Here is a 22,286-nt window from a genome sequence, read left to right as displayed (position 1 = left end):
TATAAGCTCCATGGTTTTACCTCTTTAAGGGTGTCATTATAAGTGCGGAAGGACTGCCACTGCTGGGCCGGCGGTGGTGGTCCTTCCGCCATCACCAACCCTATCACCCACCGCCAAATTAGGATGGCAGTGAGTACCGTGGCGAATGCAAAGTCTGTCCGCCACTTCACCGTCAAAGGCAATCGCACCTATTCAGGATGTGGGTTTAGTAAGGCCTTTCCATGGCGGCGATGCTGCCATCGAAAGGCTGGTGGGGATTGGGTTTGGGGGCCTGTTGCGGGCCCCCCTTGTGTGGGGGGTTGTTGCTGCACTGGGGGTACCCATGGGATTCCCCTGCATTTCCATGCACCAAGTGGCAGGCACTGCGTGGTGCCTGCCACATAGTGCAGGGAAATGCAGTACAAGCAGTTTTAACATTGCGTACGTTGCTGCAGCCAGTAGCACCGCCCACAATGTTAAAAGCCATGGTACTGGCGGGCTCATCCTAATAGCAGAAGTGGGACTGCGGCATGTCTGACGGGCGGTCCCAAACACTGCTACGATCCGCCCGGCATCGTAATCAGCCCCTCATTCTTTTTTTCCTGCTTTTTCTTGGTACATCACTTGTTTTGACATACATATGAGTAAATCTGCTTACTTTTATGTATTTATTTATCCTTTTCTTGTACAGCTTGTTGGAATAATTACCACTTTTTGATTATTAGTTTTACTTGCTGATTAAGTACATTTTTGTATGACACTTCAGTCTTTTTGCCAGCTTCCTTACTACTCTGAATTTGTGAGACTATGTTAATTTAAAAATAATGTCTACCTCTCTGTAGCCCTCCACCACAAGTTAATTCTTATGCTGGGTATTATATATTAAATCAGCATTTATTAGAAGCGACCTTGAAATGCAAAGTTACAGGATATTTTTAAAACAATGTAGTTGAGTATTTTGCTGCTTGAATGTTGAGTAGCATGCTAATTAGGCAATCTGATTAGCAATTCAGTGTTTTGTCAATAAGTTAAACATGCAAATATAAAAAAGTACATCTTTAAAAATCAGCAACTAAAAATCTTGTATTTGAAAATAATTGCTGATATGTACATTTTTTCTTTACAGATCAATACGAGCAACAAAACCATCTGAACATACTGTCATACTTGCCGTTGTTCCACGTCTGTAAGTTACACTATCAATACGTACATCCTAAGATTTACACAATTTCAAATGTGTTACTAACTACAATTTAAAACTGATCTAGGGATATAGCCATGGCTATATGTTTAGGATTCACATGTTTCTAACACAATGGAGCCTGCCATTTTTAATGGCTTGGAGACATGCTCCCTTTCCTAAATTGGCTTTTTATTTATAGGTCTGGCTTGGGTATTTCATTGGCAAATTTAATAAAATCTGACCTAAGAATAAATCATGTATTTTAAATGAGTATTAATGAAGAATAATAACTCTATTGGACTTGATAGTGATAACTTGCTAACAGAAAGGAAGTCCTATTCTCAACAATGCATTGTTTGACATGATTCAACTGTAATATTGGGAGCATGTTTGCTAGGTGGTGGGACTCTTACTTCCTTGACTAACAGCACTGGGAATTTTACAACTTTTAGCAGCATGGTGATGTAATATTTTACATGAATTGTATTCCATTGGGAGAACTTCAGTCAGATTCTATGACAGAATATTGACAAGAAATATATTACAATACAAAATATTTTAATATAAAAATATTGCAGAAAAAATACTGAGTTATAAAATATCTACTTTGCATTCAGTAAAGTAAATATTGGGGACCTAAGTATTGAGATTGCATGGGCAATCTTTTATAAATTAATATATATGTAACATTATAATAACTTTAAAAAGTGCAAAATAATAAAATAAAATTTTAAATTAATAATATACAATATGCAACATTTTTAATAATATAGTCGCATAAAAAATATTTTAATATTTTTTCAAACATACAACTGTAAAAATTCATATAAATGTTTTTTAACATTAAGGCCCTCATTACAATGCTGGCCAGATGAGCATCTGTCCAACATCGTTTCGGATCGGGACTGCCTGACAAGTAGGCTTTGGTCCTGGCCTTCAAATTACAATTCATGTATTTTTGCATTGAGGATTGTGCTGCAGCCCAGAAAAGGGAGGTCTAAGGGGAGGGGAGCCCTGCTACGGCCCTCCAAAGTCCCTTTCTGACAGCCTTTCTATGGCGGTCGAACCACCAAGGAAAGGCTGTCGGAGAGGGACATCATAATCCCTACAGAGGTGACTGAGCAGGCATTGTAGGGTATTACGCTCCAACCAACGCGCTCCTGGAAGCCATCGTAAGCGTCGGTCCGGCCATCTGCAAATTCGAATACATATACTAAAAGAATATTTTTCTTATCATAAGCAGACTCAGGCGCAAACTATGTAATTATTAAACCAATAATCATATATTTTATAACCCACTTAATAAAAACAATATTAAAAAAGCACATTAAAATATTTTTTTAAAACAAAACACAATAAAAAGTAATAAAAATACTACTTTAAAAAATATAACTTTTTTAATAAATACAATTCAAATATTAATATAACATTTATTTATTTAAATTCAAAAATATAAAAAATATATATTTTACAATACACCACTATAGGTACATTCCTACTAACATAAAAAATGCTACCTACATTTTCGGGTAAATTACATTTACTATTCTCATCCATGGATGTTAAGAAAAATAAATACATTAGAGAGTCAAATAAACTATTCTAACTCCAGCCTAACAAAAGTTGTAGAAAGAACATACATGGGGGGAGGGGGGTCATATTTACTATTGTAAGATCTGCCTTACAAATGCCACAGGGGTAGGTAGGTACATTAGGGGTCGATTTACTAGTCTAACTCTAGTTTAACAAACATTGGTGAAAGGTAACAAAACTGAAGGGATGAATGAGTAAATGCCCTCTGTGAATACCAAAATTAGTAAGTACCTTCTGTGAATACCAAAATGAGTAAGTGCCTTCTGTGAATACCAAAATAGTAGTAAGTTTAGGATTTTGTCTTAAATTAGTTATGTGAATCGGGCCCACTATGTATAAATATCCAATTTATAATTCACTATTCTAACTCTAATCCAACAAACTCTGGGGAAAGTACATATATTGGGGGGGGGGTTTGGGGTCAGAATTTCTCTTTAAACTCCAGTCTACAAACATTAGGGTAAGTACGTTCATGGGGAGGTGGTGAGATTCACTAGGCTAACTGATAAACAAATACTGGCAAATGTACCTTCATTTGGGGGAGGAAGATTTACTATTCTAACGCCAGCTTGTTATCATTGGGGAAAGTGCATACATTGGAGTTAGGGACTGAGATTCACTATTCTAACTCCAATCCCAACAAACATTGGAAAAAGTGCATACACTTAAGTGGAGTGAGATTTATTATACTAACTGAAGACTAGCAAACATTACGGAATGTTCATACTTTGGAGTAGGGACTTAAAATATACTTTTCTCACTCCACTTCAACTGACATTGGGGCAAGTGCATACTTTGAAAGGGGGGTAAATTTACTATTTTAACTCCAGTATAACAAACATTGTTAAATAGCATAAATTGGGGCCTGGGGCAGATTTACTATTTTAACTCCAATACAACAAACATTAGGAAAAATCATGTAAACAAGGAACTGCTTTCATAACTCCCCAAATACATCTGTTCCCCCTATAAAATATTACAAAAATATTACATTACAAAATGGAGGTCTACTTTTTCAAAATATTAAACAGTAATTAAAATAAAACAAACACATTTATAATTATATTAAAATTAACAGTAAAACACACAAACATTAAAAAAATTCTCTCTATCATAAAATAACAATTTACATTACTGTTTATTTCCTTTTTAAATTTAACAAGTATAAAATCAAATTAACAACAGAACAAATTATAAAAAACAATTACATCCACAAAATATCAAACATCCTATTAGAAATAAAGTTTTGTTTAAACGTTATATGAAACCATAATTAATGTTAAAAAACTGCAATGAATATCTGTCAAAATAAAGATGGATAACATCAATACATAAATTAACACCACCTATTGAATCTTGTATTTAAAAACTACTCACTCAATCCCCAATAAAACCTTTGACCCAAAGTAAAATGGAATTCATTAGTACAGATTTATTTGGAATGTTAAATTAGTAAATACCAATTAACAATAAATATATAAAATAATTAACAAATCACATTAAAAATGTATTGACATGTATTTTTACAGAACTCTGACCACCCAATACCTATATAATCCCACCCATCCCCAAAACTACATAATTTAAAAAAATTAATACAGTTATAATTAACATAAAAAATTAAAAGATATAAACACCAATAAGTGCACACTCAATCCACCAATAAACCTCACAACCCGAACTTACAATGTAATACTTGACTAAAATATTCACTAAAACATTAAACATAAAAGCAATTTCAATATATATCATAATTTTCAAATTATACATTTTATTAATATTTACTCTAAATACCCACTACCTCAAGAATATAAATAACAATGTTTACTTTGAAAAATAATTATCATATTACAAGAACATATAATAATCGAAAGCAAATAAAAGCACCATAATGCTAAACAATATGAAATAAATAATATTTTAAACTTCGATATAATTGTAAAATAGTTTAAAAAGAATGGGCCCGATTCACAGAACTAATGTAAGACAAAATTCTATGTTGGTATTCACAGAAGGCACTCACTCATTTTGGTATTCACAGAAGGCACTTACTCATGAATGAGTAAATGCCCTCTGTGAATACCAAAATTAGTAAGTACCTTCTGTGAATACCAAAATGAGTAAGTGCCTTCTGTGAATACCAAAATAGTTGTAAGTTTAGTATTTTGTCTTAAATTAGTTATTTGAATCGGGCCCACTATGTATAAATATTCATACCCTCGATATTTTTTGGTCTCTGATATTTTAGATGTCACAATATTTTGACCACCATACAATGGTCAGGTAATATTTTTGAAGCAATATGTTAGTGGAAGACCCTTCAGTTACATAAACTCCCTCCTGCTTCACACTACCTCTGGTTATTGTAAATGCTGTTGGTTCACACCTTCAGTGATATACAGTGCCTCTTGGTACAGATCTTCTGTCATGTAGTGCCTGTTGGTTTACTGAGTACTTTTATTCAGTTGTGAGAAAGCATATGACTTTAGAAAAGGGACCTTGTTCCAAGTATTGCCACTAATTTTGAGGACGCTCACGTTCGCACGCTCCGTAATATACAGGACCAGCAATGCCCCTCCGACATCTTCAGAGCCACTGGCGGACGGTTACACCTAAGTGAGGGTGTAGCCTTGAGGAAGTTAGTCTATTGGAGCAGAGTAGCAAGCTTCACTCGGCTTTCTGAGACTTAACTCTAACGAAGCGATTATTTTATAATTACTGCTATACCTTCTCCTCCTCCCATGAGATATAATATCTTTTTAATCAACAGAGTGTCACACAGGTGTCCCTCCTCCCCTGTTTGGACTCATAATGCTTGACTGAGGCTAATTACGTGTATGTAATGTCATGTGTGTTTTGAGTTTTAAATGTTTTGTGTGTATCTCACAGTTTGCTCACTTTCTGATACGTGAGAACTATTTTACTGTCTACTCACAAGGGTGCACGATGTACAAAACATAAAGCTATAATGAAACCTATGGACCATGCATTTTTAAAATTACTCTTTCTTCTTATAATCTTGTAGATAACAAAAGAACAGACCGACTAGGTGCTGTATATATTTACGTATACTTTATCTATCTCTATTCCCACTTGAGAAAAAGGTATCTCGATGTCTGAAGGTGTGGTAACAGGAAATAACCCCCTTAGGTCCTGATGAAAAGCCTTGGGGTAGGGCTTGAAACTAGTTGACCAGTGAAACTTAGGGACATCACCCCAGAAGTCTCTCACCATCCCCATTTTTTAATCATATCGACTAGGGGAACCAATAAATAACTTTTTTTTCCACTAGCCAGATATTTTTTATAAAAACATTTCTATAATTTTCTTTTAAAACACTCCAACATTTATGCATTCTAGATAGGCACAGATACTATCAGTGCTCCCATGTATTTGTTGGTCGCAGCACTCCCTTTTCCGTAGCGTATTAGGGAAGAACCCTATGATGAAGCATGCCACCAAGGGGTAACCCTGGTGGGTGAGGGTTACTTAAAAAAGAAAAAAGAAAATATTTCCCATTAGGAGAGTGACGTAATGTTTCTTTGTTAAAAGAGTGACTCCCTTTGATTACATGCATATATGTTTGAAGGATGTTTGAAGGATGAGTCCTTTTTGTTTTCCCTCTACCTCCCTTTTTGATGTTTTGTGTAACTCATCTTCAACATTGGTTTTTTCATTTAATTTCAGTTTTTTTAAATAAAAACATTTTTTTAATCATATAATATTCTTTATTTTGGTATTAATTGTGTCAAATATAATTTATTTTGCATGTCAAAACTTCTGCAATAATTGTAATGCTAATTTCTCTTGGAGTAAAGTAGAGTGGCATGGTGTACAAAGGTGTGGAGTGGCGTAAAGTCTAGTAGAGTGAAGTAGAGAGGCAAAGAGTGGGGTAGGGTAGAGTTGCTTGGAGTGGCACAGAGTGCAGTTTTGTAGAGTACAGTGATGTAGAGTAGAGTTGGGTAGACTGAAGTGAGGTAGAGTGAAGGGGGATAGAGTAGAGTGACTTAGATAAGAGTGGTTTAGAGGAGAGTGGTGTAGAGTGGCATTGTGTGGAGTTGACTAGAGGGGCATAAAGTGGCACTGTGTGGACTGGCAACGTGTGGAGTCCCTACAGCGGTGTGGAGTGGCATGGAGTCGAGTGAAGTGGTGCATTGTAAAGTTCAGTGGACTAGTGTAGGGTGCTGTGGCATAGAGTGCAGTGGCATAGAGTAAATTGGTACAGAGTATAGTACAGTGGCATGGAGTGCACTGGCATACAGTCGTGCAAAGTAGACTAGATTGGCATAGACTGAGTGGTGTAGAGTGCAGTGATGTACATTTGGTACACAGTAGAGTGGCTTATAGTGCACTGAGGTTCAGTGCAGTGAGGTAAAGTACAGTGGCATTAAATGCAGTGTCATAGACTAGAGTGGTGTACAGTGCAGTGGCATAGAGTAGAGTGGTGCATAGTAGAGTAGAATGGCATAGAGTGGAGAAGAGCGGTCCACAGTACAGCAGAATGGAGGAAAGTACAATGGCATACTATGCTGTGGCATAGAGTGCAGTAGTTAACAGTAGAGCAGAGTGGTGGCATAGATCACAGTGGTGTACAGTGTAGAAGCGTAGCGTGTAGAGTGAAGTTATGTGACGTACAGTGCAGTGGCATACAGTGCGAAATCGTAGAGTGCAGTGGCATAGAGTACAGTGGTGCAGAGTTCAGTATAGTGGCGTACTGTGCAGTGGTTTAAGTTGGTGCAGTGTGGAGTACAGTGCTGTACAGTGCAGTGACATAGAGTGCATCACAGTAGAGTGCAATGATTTAGAGTAGACTGGTGCACGAATATAGTGGTGCAGAGTTGAGCAGAGCGCGATAGCACAGAGTAGAGTGGTGTACTACAGTGGTATAAAGTTGTATTGAAGAGTAGATTAGAGTGACATAGAGTGCAATGGTGTAGAGAGAAGTGGTGTAGAGTTGAGTGGTGTATAGCACCGTGGCAAAAAGTCCAGTGGTGCACAGTGGAGTAGATTGGAGTGGTGCAGAGTGGAGTGGCCTATTGTGAAGGTGAAGTGGCATAGTGTAGAGTGGTATAGAGTAGAGAGTCATGAAGTAGAGTAGTTGTGACATACAGTACAGTAGCATTTTGTGGATTGGAGTTGCATAGATTGACACTGTGCAGCATAGAGTGCATTGGCATATGGTAGAGTGGTGCAGAGTAGAGTATAGTGACGTGGAGTGCAATGGCGTAAAATTCAGTTGCATAAAGTGCGGTGTTGTAGAGTGGAGAGGCTTAAAATTCAGTTGCATAAAGTGCAGTGTTGTAGAGTGGAGAGGCTTAGAATGCAGTGGAGTGGAGTGTCATCGAGTGGATTATTGTAGAGTGGAGGAAAGTGTCATAGAGTGGAGTAGCATACAGTGGATTAGAGTGTTGTAGAGTGGAATGATGTAGAGGGGAGTATAGTGCTATAGAGTGGTGTAAAGCAGAGTGGCTTAGAGTGGAGTAGTGGAGTACAGTGGAGAAGGGCGTTATAGAGTAGAGTGGTGTAAACTTTGGCATGTAGCGGCATAGAGGGAGTTGTGTAGAGTGTTGTAGAGTGGAGTACAGTGTTGTGGAGTGGCATAGAGTGGAGTAGAATGTCATAGAGTCTCATACAGTGGAGAAGACTGTTGTAGAGTGGAGTGGCATAGAGTGTCCTAAAGTGGAGGGGTGTAGACAGTCATAGAGTGGAGCAGGATGTCGTAGAGTGGAGGGAGGTGTATTGTGTGGTGGTTATAAAGTGTTTGACATACATTCAAGTGGCATAGAGTGAAGTGGTATTCATTTGTGTTGTGGAGTCAATTAGAGTGGCATGAAGTGGTGTGCTGTGTCATGAAGTTGAGTAGATTTGTATGTTGTAGAGTAGAGTGGAGTAGAGTGGAGTGACGTGTCATACAGTATAGTAGATTGGAGTGGTGTGTCCTAGAGTGAAATGTTGTAAAGTGGTGGAGTTGTAGAGTGGCATGTTGTAGAGTGGAGTGGTATGTCAGAGTATAGTGACGTGGAGTGCAATGGCGTAAAATTCAGTTGCATAAAGTGCAGTGTTGTAGAGTGGAGAGGCTTAGAATGCAGTGGAGTGGAGTGTCATCGAGTGGATTATTGTAGAGTGGAGGAAAGTGTCATAGAGTGGAGTAGCATACAGTGGATTAGAGTGTTGTAGAGTGGAATGATGTAGAGGGGAGTATAGTGCTATAGAGTGGTGTAAAGCAGAGTGGCTTAGAGTGGAGTAGTGGAGTACAGTGGAGAAGGGCGTTATAGAGTAGAGTGGTGTAAACTTTGGCATGTAGCGGCATAGAGGGAGTTGTGTAGAGTGTTGTAGAGTGGAGTACAGTGTTGTAGAGTGGCATAGAGTGGAGTAGAATGTCATAGAGTCTCATACAGTGGAGAAGACTGTTGTAGAGTGGAGTGGCATAGAGTGTCCTAAAGTGGAGGGGTGTAGACAGTCATAGAGTGGAGCAGGATGTCGTAGAGTGGAGGGAGGTGTATTGTGTTGTGGTTATAAAGTGTTTGACATACATTCAAGTGGCATAGAGTGAAGTGGTATTCATTTGTGTTGTGGAGTCAATTAGAGTGGCATGAAGTGGTGTGCTGTGTCATGAAGTTGAGTAGATTTGCATGTTGTAGAGTAGAGTGTAGTAGAGTGGAGTGACGTGTCATACAGTATAGTAGATTGGAGTGGTGTGTCCTAGAGTGAAATGTCGTAAAGTGGTGGAGTTGTAGAGTGGCATGTTGTAGAGTGGAGTGGTATGTCAGAGTGGAGTGCTGTGTCATAAAGTTGAGTAGAGTAGCATATTGTAGAGTGCAGTAGAGTGGAGTGAAGTGTCATACAGTAGAGTAGAGTAGAAGATTGTAGGGTATAGTGGCATGTCATAGAGAGTAGTGGTGTGTTATGGAATTGAATGTTGTGGAGTGGAGTGATGTGTCATGGAGTGCCATGTCTTAGAGTGGCGGGGAATAGAGTGGAGTAGTGTAGAGTGTAGTAGCATGTTGTCGAGTAGTGTAGAGTAAAGTGTGTGTTGTTGAGTGGAATCGTGCGGGGTGTTGTAGAGTGTTATATAGTGGAGTGGTGTGTCATAAAGTGGAGTGGCATGTTGTACAGTATAGTGAAGTGGTGTACAGTGAGTGGCATGTGGTAGAGTAGAGTGGAGTGACGTGTAATAGAGTGCCATGCCATAGTTTGTCTTATGATGAGGGGAGTACAGTGGAGTGGGGTAGTGGGTAGTAACAGGTTGTAGAGTGGTGTGTCATACAGTTAAGTGGTGTGTTTTACAGTGGAATGGTGTGTCATAGAGTGGAGTGTCATAACAGTAGCGTGGAGTGGACTATTTTAGACTGGAGTGGTGTGTCCTAGAAAAGAGTAGATTGGCATGTTATACAGTGGAGAATCGTATGGTGTCTTAGAGTGAAGGGGCATAGAGTAGAGAGGTTTAGAGTGTAGTAGCATATTACTGAGTGTAGTGGAATGTGGTAGAGGGGGTGGCATAAAATGGAGTGGTGTGTCATTTCGTAGAGTAGAGTGTTGTGGAGTGGAGTTATGTGTCGTAGAATGTAGTGGCATGTCATAGAGGGAAGTGGTGTGGCGTGGAGTGCAGTGGCATGTTGTAGAGTGGAGTAGAGTAGAGCGATGTAGAGTGGATGAGCATAGAATGGAGTACAGTTATGTAAAGTGAAGGGGCATAGAGGGGAGGGGAGGGGCGTGGAGTGGAGTAGGGTGCCATAGAGTGGTGTAAAGTGGAGTGACTTAGAGTGGATTAGTGGAGTACAGTGGAGTATTTTGTTATAGAGTAGAGTGACCTAAAGTGAAATGTAGAGGCATATAGTGTTGTAAAGTGGAGGACAGTGTCATAGAGTGGCATAGAGTGGAAGAGAATGTCGTAAAATGCCATAGAGGGCCATACAGTGGAGATGACTGTTATAGAGTGTCGTAAAGTGGAGGGGTGTAGGCGGCCGTACAGTACAGCAGAATGTCGTAGAGTGGAAGAGAGTGTCATGGCACAGAGTGTCATGTCAGAGAGTGTTGTGGTTGTATAGTGTTGTGACATAGAGTGGAGTGGTGTGGTATTCATTAATCCAACTTTGGCTGGGCTGCAAAAATTGCTTCTGATGGAAAGCATTGATTGAATAAAAATTGGATTCGTACTAAGAAACACAAGACTCCAAAGTGATTTTTTGTTGATTGTGGACTGGAAAGAGTTATGGAATGAACACTATTCTTTGAATTTTGGAGAGAAAAAACATTGATTGACTTTTACACACTACTTTTCTTCTAAAGTTGGACTTTGCATTAACGTGGCCATTGGGCAGTAGGACCACATAACGTTGAAAGTGTGCCTTAAGAAGGCTCTTGATATTACACCAGTGAGCCCTTGTTCTTAGCCCACTACTGCCAGTTGCACCATGTTGGTGTTCATTCGTGTTATAGAGTCAAGTAGACTGGCATACAGTGAAGTGGTGTGTCATAGAGTAGAGTGCAGTTGCATGTCATAGAGATGTGTGTCATAAAGTATCTTAGAGCGAAGAGGCATATAGTGGATTGGCGTACAGTGTAGGGGAAAGGTATAGAGGGTAGTAGAATGGTGTAGAGTGAGTGGCATGTTGTGGTGCAGAGTAGAAAGGAGTGGCATGTTGTAGAGTGGAATGGGGTATCAGAGTGGAGTGGTGTGTCATAAAGTGGAGTAGATTGGCATATTGTAGAGTGGAGTAGAGTGCAGTAGAGTGGAGTGACGTGCCATATAGTAGAGTGCAGTGGTGTCGCATGTTGTAGAGTGTCTTATGGTGGAGGGGTGTGGAGAATAGTGGCATGTCATAGAGTGGAGTGGCATGCTGTGGAATGGCATGTTGTAGAGTGGAGTGACTTTTCATAGACTGGCGTGTCTTAGGGTGGAGGGGAGTAGTGTAGCGTGAAGTAGCATGTTGTGTAGTGGCATGTCATAGAGTGAAGTGGGTTGTCCTAGAGTGGAGTCGTTAGGATTATTGTAGAGTGTTATATAGTGGAGTGGTGTATCATACAGTGAAGTGGCATGTTGTACAGCAGAGTGGAGCGACGTGGCATGCCATAGTTTGTTTTAGATTGGAGAGGAGTAGAGTGGAGTGGGGTAGTGTGTAGTAGCATGTTGTAGAGTGGTGTGTCGTACAGTTGAGTGGAGTGTTGTACAGTGGAATGGTGTGTCATCGAGTGGAGTGTCCTACAGTGGAGTGGAGTATCATAGACTGGAGTGGCTTGTCCTTGAAAAGAGTGGATTGGTGTGTTATACAGTAGCAAATCGTATGGTGTCTTAGAGTGGATATGCACAGAGCGAAGTGGTGTAGAGTGGAGTAGCATGTTATTGAGTGGAGTGGAATGTGGTAGGGCGGGGTGGCAAAGAATTGAGTGGTGTGTCCAGTTGTAGAGGGAAGTGTGTGGAGTGGAGTTGTGTGTCATAGAATGGAGTGGTATGTCATAGAGTGAAGTGGTATCGCGTGGAGTGCAGTGGCATATTGTAGAGTGGAGTAGAGTGATGTAGAGTGGATGGGCATAGAATAGAGTACAGTTTTGTTGTGTGTAGTGGCATAGAGTGAAGTGGCGTGGTGTAGCATAGGAGTGGAGAGGCATGTCATAGAGTGTTGTGTCATAGAGTGTCCTCGAGAGGCGTCAAATGTAATGGCATAGATTCGCTTTGGCATGCCATAGAGTGGAGAGGTGTGTCATAGAGTGGAGTAGCATATTGTGTCATAGAGTGAAGTGGCATTTCATAGAGTGGAACGGCTTGTCGTAGAGTGGAGTGGAGTGGCATGTCATCATCATGATCATCAAGTCTTTATTCGACTAATTATTTATCCATAAAAGCAATTTTAAAATACATAGCATTAAAAAACCCACATAAATACATTATAAAAGTGTGTGCTCAATATTATATTGTATATAAATATATATTCTAAAATCTTGAAATACCAATAAGGTCCATTATATAAAAGTCTATTTCTTAAAAACAGTTGTAGCAAAGTATCCTCAAGGGTTAAAGGTAATGTAAACTTTAATCTTCATATTTCCAATCATCCAGTACTGTTAATTGTTTTTTTCTGGCAATAACACATGTAATATATGCTGAGACAGTCTAACAGGCTAGTCTTTCTCCAGTAGTAGGATTGAAGTGTCATAGAATGGAGTGGAGTGTTGTACAGTGGGTTGTCAGAGTGTCGTAGAGTGGAGGGGCATAGAGTGGTGTAGACTGTCCTACAGTGCGGTAGAGTGGAGTAGAGTGGAGTAGAGTGGCACAGAGAGGCATAGAGAGGAGTAGAGTGTTGTAAAGTGGAGCGGCATAGTGTGGAGTGGAGTGTCGTGGAGGGGTGTGTCATAGAGTAGAGTGGAGTGGCATAGAGTAGAGTGACCAGTCGTAGAGTAGAGTGGATTTGTGTGTCATAGTGTGGAGTGTTGTAGAGTGGAGGGGCATGAAGTGACATAGAGTTGACAGGCCTTTCGTAGAATGGAGTGACTTGTCATAGAGTGGAGTGGTCAGGAGTGTTGAACAGTAGAATGTCATAGAGTGGAGTGGCTTGTCATAGAGTAGAGTGGAGGGGCATAGAGTGGAATAAGCATCATAGAGTAGCATGTCATTTCATATAATGGGGTGGAGTGGAGTAGAGTGGAGTGGTGTGTCATAGAGTGGCATGTGGTAGAGTGGGGGGAATGGAGTACCATTATTATTTATCCAATTTCTTAAGCGCACTACCACCTAATAGGCATCTTGGCGCTGGTAACTCTGAGACCATGTCAGCACAGGAGGGAGTTGAAGCGCAGGGCTAGTTCATAGGGAATAGCCAGGTTTTAAGGTTCTTTCTGAACGCAAGCAGCTCCCCATGTTGCTGCAGTACAAGAGGAAGAGTGTTCCACAGCCTAGCTGCCGCCACCCCAAATCTTCTGCCCCCTGCCCTGACTTTGTTGAATCGTGGTACTTTTACTAACATTCCTTTCGAAGAGCGAAGCTCTCTGCCCGGAATGTACCACTCAAACATTTGCTGAAAAGGGATTGGACCTTTTCCGTGCAGGGCTTTAAAGACTAGGCACAGAGATTTAAATTTAACTCTCTGTGCCACTGGCAACCAATGCAGCTCCGAAAGTGCTCCAGAGGCAGAGGTCCGCCTTGACCAGCCCAGTACCAGCTTAGCCGCAGCAGATTGAACCCGCTGGAGCATTTCTAGCAGGAATTTGGGGGATCCAAGGAGTAGAGCATTACAATAGTCTACCCGACTGAGTATGGTACTGCGTGCAATTAGGGCACGGGCTTGAGGTGGTAGGAGGGGAAAGATCTTCCTCAGAGAGCGTATAATCCCCAGACAGCAGCTCACCACTTTCCCCACATGCACCTCCAGAGAGAGGTCACAGTCAAATGTGACCCCTAGGTTGCGAACTCTTTTTACCGGCAAGCCGGGGTTGGGGAACTCTGGTGGCCACAGATTCAAGGGCGGCCCTTCCCTGTTCTTATGCGTTTTAACATGCATCAGTTCAGTCTTAGCAATGTTAAATTGTAGGGAATTCTCCTTCAGCCATTGTGTCATGTCTCCTAAACATCTATGAAACTCTTCTGCTGAGATGGACTGCTCTCCCTCCAGGGAGAGAATGAGTTGAGTATCATCAGCGTAATTGATGACTTTGATGTTATAACGCTTGATGATCTTCAGCAGGGGTCTCAAATAAACATTAAAGAGGATGGGGCTGATGGCCGAGCCCTGAGGTACCCCATGAGGAACAGGAGTAAAGGCAGATTGGTAGGGGGGAAGGGATACTGCTTGCTGTCTCCCTGAGAGAAAGGAATGGAACCATCTCAGGGCTGCCCCCGTGACTCCAACCTCACTCAGCCTCCTCAACAAGATGTTATGGTTGACCGTATCGAAGGCGGCAGACAGGTCAAGCAAAATCAGTACTACTGCCTGATCCCTGTCTGCCCGCCTCCGAAGCTCATCCATGACGGTCACCAGGGCTGTCTCCGTTCCATGTGCTGGTCTGAAGCCGAATTGTTCCTCCTCCAGAAGTTTAACCCGTTCCAAGTGTGCGGACAGTGTGCCACTCACTGCCCGTTCAACTACCTTGGCTGGGAAAGGGAGGAGGGATATAGGTCTAAAGTTTTTCAGGCATTCAGGATCCAGGGAAGCTTTTTTTAGCAAAGGTGTTACAAGTGCCTGCTTCCACAAACTGGGAACCGCCCCTTCTGCAAGAGACTGGTTACAGATCTTACACAACAGTGGGAAGAGCTCCACCCCGAATTCCTTCCAGTTCTTACAGGGTAATGGGTCAATGTGGGAGCCTGATACAATACTCTCTGCTATCCTGCAAAAGTCCTCGAACTGGATTGGGGGAAACTCCGAAAGAGCCTCACAGACAGACTCCTTAGAGCTGTCATTCTCCGACGGCCCACTCCTGTCCTCAATAGGGGGCCAACTGTTCAAATATTACTTCCAGAGGCTCTGATTTCTTCCCTAGCTCCTCAATAATAGAGGCCACTTTGTTACAAAAAAAGCTGGCCAGGTTATCACAGAGCCTCTGAGATGGCAGAATATCATTAGCACAGCACTCCGGATTTGTCAGAGTATTGAGAATTTTAAAAATGCAGCGGGAGCTATTTGAGGCTCTAAGAATCGCAGAGGCGAAAAAGTCAGCCTTCGTTCTTTTTATGACTTTCCTGTAATTCACTATTTTTGCTCTCCAGGCCTTTTTGTCCTCAGTTAGATATTTCTGCCTCCAGGTTCTTTCGGCCCGATTACAATCAAGCTTCAGTATTTTTAATTCTTCACCGAACCAAGGGGCGGATGGCCTTCCTTTATTCAGAAAGGATTTTTGAGGCACCAGTGTATCAAGGACCTGAGAGATCTTTTTACAGAAGGAAAGATAATTTTCATCAACCTGGGCCTCCGGCGAAAAGCAATCATCCACCGGAAACACCACGTCAAAGTTTTTCATCCGTGTCAGGGCTCTCCAGTCCCTCCCCAGGAAGTTTATCCTCCGCTTACCTACCTTCTTATCCCAGTTGGCCATATTCAGGTAGAATTTGACCAAGAAATGGTCAGGCCAATCCATTGGGAGCACCTCCCCCATGTAGAGCTGATCATCTGAAGCAAAGATAAGGTCCAACATGTGACCCCCCATGTGAGTAGGCACTGAGACCTGTTGACCTAGCCCCAGCCCCTCACAGGATTGGAGTAAATTGGCCAGACCCGTATCAAGGGATCCGTTCGGCCAGAGATTAAAGTCGCCCAAAACTAAAATTCTCCGATGTGTGACAGCCATGTTGGTAAGCAGATCTAAAAGCAATTGCTGCTGCAGCAGACTAAAGAACCCCGGAGGTCGGTAACAAATAATACCTGTCAGGGATTGGCCCGTCTCACTCGTAATTGAGAACACCAGGTCAATATCAATGGTTTTTAAACTCAAAGAGTCTCTGTAGATCAACCCCACCCCTCCCCCCTTGCCCTCCAGCCTAGGCACATGTTTAAACCCTGGCGGGCAAGCCACCCCGAAGTCAACCTTACAGTCCGGCTGCGTCCAGGTCTCAGTCATGCATAATATCTCCAACCCATGTGCCTCAATCAGAAGCTGAATTTCAGTCCTGTGCTTAGGCAAGGAACGGACATTCAACAGTCCACAAGGAAGAAGCTCCCCCGTAAGAAAGTCAGACAACGGAGCGGCAGACTCTGCCAAGGTCAACCTGCCCCCACTCCGAGTACCTCTGTCAAGGGCGTGTAAATCGGCCGCTGAGTACCGTAGAACATTGCCATGGTCGTAGGCACCAGAAAACAGAGGAGAGGCAGCATGGCTGGCTCTGAGCGCTTCCTCAGCGCGGACGGGCACAGACGGGCTCGTCTTTGGCGAGCCTTCGGCGCGCCCGCTGCGCTCGTCCGCTGCGCGCTCGCGTCTCCATGCACCTATATCATGTGCCCCCTCCAACTAGAACGCCAGCTATCAGAGGGGCGGGACCAAATCACTCGGACGGTCCAGCCAATCAGGGAAGTGGCATGTCGTTGAGTGGAGAGGCCTTTTATAAAGTGGAGTGGGATGTCGTAGAGTGGAGTGGCATGTTGTAGAGTAGTGTGGAGTGCTAAAGAGCGGAGTGGGATAGAGTGGAGTGGTGTTTTGTAGAGTGGAGTGGCATGTTGTACAGTAGAGTAGAATAGCGTACAATGGAGTGGTGTGTCATACAGTGGAGTAATGTGTAGTAGAATGGCATGTCATAGAGTGTCTTAGACTGGAGGGGAGCAGAGTGTAACGATGCAGAGTGTAGTGGAGTCTTGTACAGTGGAGTGGCATGTCATACAGTATAGTGGCATGTCACATAGGATAGTGACATGGATTGGCATGGAATACAGTGGCGAATCATAGAGTGTCTTAGAGTGGAGGGGCAGAGAGTGGAGTAGTATGTGATAGCAAGACCCTCCACAGGAAGGGAAAAGGTGTCACCTGCCTAAGGATAGTAAAGAGCGCACAGCATCTCTCAATGGCTACAAGTGGGTCTCTAGAGCAGGGAGTGGAATGAAAAGCACAATTAACCTACAAAGAGAAACCTAATAAACATACTTGAAGGTAAATGATACAAAAAGGATTTAATGGGTCCAAAATGTAACAATTTCTAAAAAACGTAATGTACTTTATACTTGTTTTCAATGTACATAAATTTTAAAGCAACAGTTAACAATAATGTAAGTATATTCAATCCAGATAAATTCAAATTAGAACAAATAGACATATGACTCCCCCAGCTGGATAGATTGCGGCAAAACAATTAAAACCTCCTCATAGTGGTTGCATCAAAAACACAACCTAAACATCAAGCATAGCGTAAACACATTCATACTACTAACTCACTAACACAATCGTACATTTAAAAGGATTGCATAAGAACAGAGACAGGGACCTCAGATGAAAATGATATGGAATCATGCACAGTACCTCAAAAAGAATCTAGGAGGGGGCGCATCAATGGGACATAGGAACTCTCAAAGATAGTTTGAATAGAATAAGCCAACCTCTATAAGTCGTGTCAAATTATATGCAGTTTATGATCAGTTCTAAAGGCATGAACTTTACATTGGAATCCTAGGTTTATTATAGTTCTTTTGCATGTACCACTATGTGGTTCCCGTCAGGCAAGGTGCAGACACGCATTTCGGTGTTGGGCTGATATGTAGCCATCACCTTCTTCAGGTCACAACTGAGATGCAATCCAGTTCTGTTACTTGTTTTTTTCTGGCAATAACACATGTAATATATGCTGAGACAGTGTAACAGGCTAGTCTTTCTCCAGTAGTAGGATTGAAGTGTCATAGAATGGAGGGGAGTGTTGTACAGTGGGTTATCAGAGTGTCGTAGAGTGGAGTGGCAAAGAGTGGTGTAGACTGTCCTAAAGTGCGGTAGAGTGGAGTAGAGTGGAGTAGAGTGGCACAGAGAGGCGTAGAGTGGAGTAGAGTGGCAGAGAGGAGTAGACTGTTGTAAAGTGGAGTGGCATAGAGTAGAGTGGCAAGTCGTAGAGTAGAGTGGATGGGTGTGTCATAGAGTGGAGTGTTGTAGAGTGGAGGGGCATGAAGTGGCATAGAGTTGACAGGCCTTTCGTAGAATGGAGTGACTTGTTATAGAGTGGAGTCTCATAGAGTGGAGTGGTGAGGAGTGTTGAACAGTGGTGTGTCATAGAGTGGAGTGGCTTGTCATAGAGTAGAGTGGAGGGGCATAGAGTGGAATAAGCATCACAGAGTAGCATATCATTTCATATAATAGGGTGGAGTGGAGTAAAGTGGAGTGGTGTGTCATAGAGTGGCATGTTGTAGAGTGGGGGCGAATGGAGTACCAAAAAAGGGAAGTGGCACGTCGTTGAGTGGAGAGGTCTTTTATAAAGTGGAGTGGAATGTCGTAGAGTGGAGTGGCATGTTGTAGAGTAGTGTGGAGTGCTAAAGAGCGGAGTGTGTTGTAGAGTGGAGTGGAATGTTGTACAGTAGAGTAGAATAGCGTACAATGGAGTGGTGTTTCATAGAGTGGAGTGATGTGTAGTAGAGTGGCATGTCATAGAGTGTCTTAGACTGGAGTGGAGCAGAGTGGAAGGATGCAGAGTGTAGTAGTGTCTTGTACTGTGGAGTGGCATGTCATACAGTATAGTGGCATGTCGCAGAGGATAGTGACATGGATTGGCATGGAATACAGTGGCGAATCATAGAGTGTCTTAGAGTGGAGGGGCAGAGAGTGAAGTATTGTGTGAAAGCAAGACCCTCCACAGGAAGGGAAAAGGTGTCACCTGCCTAAGGATAGTAAAGAGCGCACAGCATCTCTCAATGGCTACAAGTGGGTCTCTAGAGCAGGGAGTGGAATGAAAAGCACAACTAACCTACAAAAAAAATACCTAATAAACATGCTCAAAGGTAAATGATACAAAAAGGATTTAATGGATCCAAAATGCAACAATTTCAGAAAAACGTAATGCATTTTATACTTGTTTTAAATGTACATAAAATTTAAAGCAACAGTTAACAATAATGTAAGTATATTCAATCCAGATACATTAAAATTAGAACAAATAGACATATGACTCCCCCAGCTTGATAGATTGCAGCAAAACAATTAAAACCGCCTCATACTTGTTGCATCAAAAACACAACCTAAACATCAAGCATAGCGTAAACACATTCATACTACTTACTCGCTAACACAATCGTACATTTAAAAGGATTGCATAAGAATAGAGACAGTGACCCCAGATGAAAATGATATGGAATCATGCACAGTACCTCCAAAAGAATCTAGGAGGGGTGCATCAATGGGACATAGGAAATCGCAAAGATAGTTTGAAGCCATCACCTTCTTCCGAGCACAACTGAGATGCAATCCAGGGGAAACGCCGTAACATTAGGGGGACAAAGGAAACAAAAATTGATTTTTACTTCTGGGGTGATGTAGAGTCCAGCGTTCCGTTAAGAGAAAATTCTAAGTATTCGGTGATCAGTCCAACCTGACTGCTGTACGGTTGATATCCAGGAACAAACTCAAGTGAGAAATGCAGCATTCACTTGTCTGAGGAGAAGGATAACTCTGTAACAAGGCCGGTAGAAAACCGGGTCCATACGACGAGAATGAGGGTCGGTCCGGCTGATACCAATGACTGGTATAGATTGCAGCCGCAGAGGACAGGGCCAGTCAGGATACGGCTCCGCGCTCTCCAGAAGAAAACTGGGGCAGGCCCCTTCGTATGCATTGCGGGGTATCGAGCTCAGTGATGTCTGTAGCAGGAAAACAAAGAAAGGGCTTCTGAGGGAATGGACAGGAAGTCTCAGTCCTCGGGGAAGTGTTGAGCGAATACGCTCGCTTTGAACGGGCCATGTCTCTAAGAGTAGTGTGTCACAGAGTGGGGTGGTGTGTCGTAGATTGGGGTGGTGTGTCGTAGAGTGGTGTGTTGGGTCATGCAGTGGAGTGTCCTTGAGTGGCGGAGTGAGCTAAAGAACGGTGATGGATTAAACCCAGATCAGTTGACTGGGGGTGAGTGTTTGTATTGTCAACGCTCCGTCCATCACCACCTTTGGTTTTTCTTTGTTCGCCCTAAGTTGGCAGGGTATGCTCAGACGTGAGTCCCTTGCTCACTTTGCCACTGGAGTCAAGCAAGCCCGGCTGAAGACGGCTGTAATGCCAGAAACCGGTCCTGGGAAGCTTGATTCCGGTCCAGGGAAGACATGGCTTGGCAGTTCGGGCTGGACTGTTCCCATGAGGCACAGGGTCAGACTGATTTGCATATGGCCATGTCTGAACTGGGGTGGCGGAGTGAGCTAAAGAACGGTGATGGATTAAACCCAGATCAGTTGACTGGGGGTGAGTGTTTGTATTGTCAACGCTCCGTCCATCACCACCTTTGGTTTTTCTTTGTTCGCCCTAAGTTGGCATGGTATGCTCAGACGTGAGTCCCTTGCTCACTTTGCCACTGGAGTCAAGCAAGCCCGGCTGAAGACGGCTGTAATGCCAGAAACCGGTCCTGGGAAGCTTGATTCCGGTCCAGGGAAGACATGGCTTGGCAGTTCGGGCTGGACTGTTCCCATGAGGCACAGGGTCAGACTGATTTGCATATGGCCATGTCTGAACTGGGGTGGCGGAGTGAGCTAAAGAACGGTGATGGATTAAACCCAGATCAGTTGACTGGGGGTGAGTGTTTGTATTGTCAACGCTCCGTCCACCACCACCTTTGGTTTTTCTTTGTAAGAGTAGTGTGTCACAGAGTGGGGTGGTGTGTCGTAGATTGGGGTGGTGTGTCGTAGAGTGGTGTGTTGGGTCATGCAGTGGAGCGTCCTTGAGTGGAGTGGCGTTTTGTAGAGTGGTGTTGCGTGTTGTGCAGCAGAGTGACATACAGTGGAGTGGCATTTTGAAGAGTGGAGTGATGTGTAATAGAGTGTCTTAGAGTGGAGGGGAGTAGAGTGGTGTAGTGTAGGGTGTAGGGGACTGCTGTAGAGTAAAGTGGAAAGTTGTACAGTGGAGTGGTGTGTCGTACAGTGGAGTGGCATGTTGTAAAGTGGAGTGGTGTGGAGTGTTGTACAGGAGTTAAGTGCCGTAGACTAATGTGGCTTGTGGTAGAGTAGAGTGGATTGGATTTTGATACAGTGGTGAATCGATAGGGGCGCAGAGTAGAGATTCAAAGAGATGAGTGGCAGGTCGTGGAGTGGGGTGACGTGCTGTAGGTTGGAGTGACGTGACATGGAATGGAGTTTCATGAAGTGGAGTGTGAAGATTGGAGTGGCATGTTGTAAGGTTGAGTGGCATGTCATAGAGTGAAGCAAAGTGTTGTAGAGAGGAATGGAATGTGTGTTGTGGAGTGTTGTAGAGTGGAGTAGAGTGGTGTAGAGTGGGGCAAAGAGTGGAGCACAGTATTGTAGAGCGAAGTTGAGTGGCATGGCGTAGCATAGAATGAAGTGGCATGTCATAGAGTGTCACATTCGAGGGGTATCGAGTGGAATGGCGTAGAGTGGAGTGGCATGTCATAGAGTACAGGTGAGTGGCTTAGAGTTAACTGGTGGTTCGTAGAGTGGAGTGGCGTGTGGCGGAGTGGCTCGTCAAAGAGTGGCGTGGCCTGGAGTGTCGTAGAGCAAAGTTGTGTCTAATAGAGTGGAGTAGATTGGACTGGTGTAGTGTAGAGTGAAGTGGCCTATAGTATATAGGCATGTTGAAGAGTGGCATGTCGTAAAATGTCTTACAGGGGAGGGCCATAGAGTGGAGTGGCATGTCATGCAGTGGAGGGTCATAAAGTGGAGTGGGGTGGTGCAGAATGAATTACATTTTGTAGACTGATGTGGCATCTCATGGAGGGGCATGTCTTGGAGTGAACTGGTGTGGCTTGTTGTGGGTTGGCATGTCGTTGAGTGGAGTAGCGTGTCGTACTGTAGAGTGTGTGTTGTATACTAGAGTGGCTTCTCATGGAGTAGCTTGTTGAGAGGAGTGGCATGTCTCATAGAGTGAAGTGACGTATGGTAGAGTGGAGTGGCGGAATGTGTAATAGGTTATTATGTGGTAAAGTGTCTTAAAGTGA

At 42.9% G+C, this 22,286-nt stretch overlaps 1 protein-coding gene across 2 annotated transcripts in view; it reads left to right on the top strand.

The window, feature by feature from the left end:
* The window catches only part of PDE8B (phosphodiesterase 8B), a 1,092,370-nt gene that overhangs the window by 603,724 nt on the left and 466,360 nt on the right, over positions 1 to 22,286 (top strand). For both annotated transcript variants that reach the window (XM_078677318.1, XM_078677317.1), the window contains one exon: positions 1,106 to 1,165. In XM_078677318.1, the coding sequence (XP_078533444.1) occupies positions 1,106 to 1,165 (60 nt within the window). The remainder of the gene's footprint in view (positions 1 to 1,105; positions 1,166 to 22,286) is intronic.

Source organism: Lissotriton helveticus, chromosome 2_1 (assembly GCF_964261635.1).
Source record: "Lissotriton helveticus chromosome 2_1, aLisHel1.1, whole genome shotgun sequence".
Taxonomy (NCBI): Eukaryota; Metazoa; Chordata; class Amphibia; order Caudata; family Salamandridae; genus Lissotriton; species Lissotriton helveticus.
This window is presented reverse-complemented; position numbering and strand designations above follow the sequence as displayed.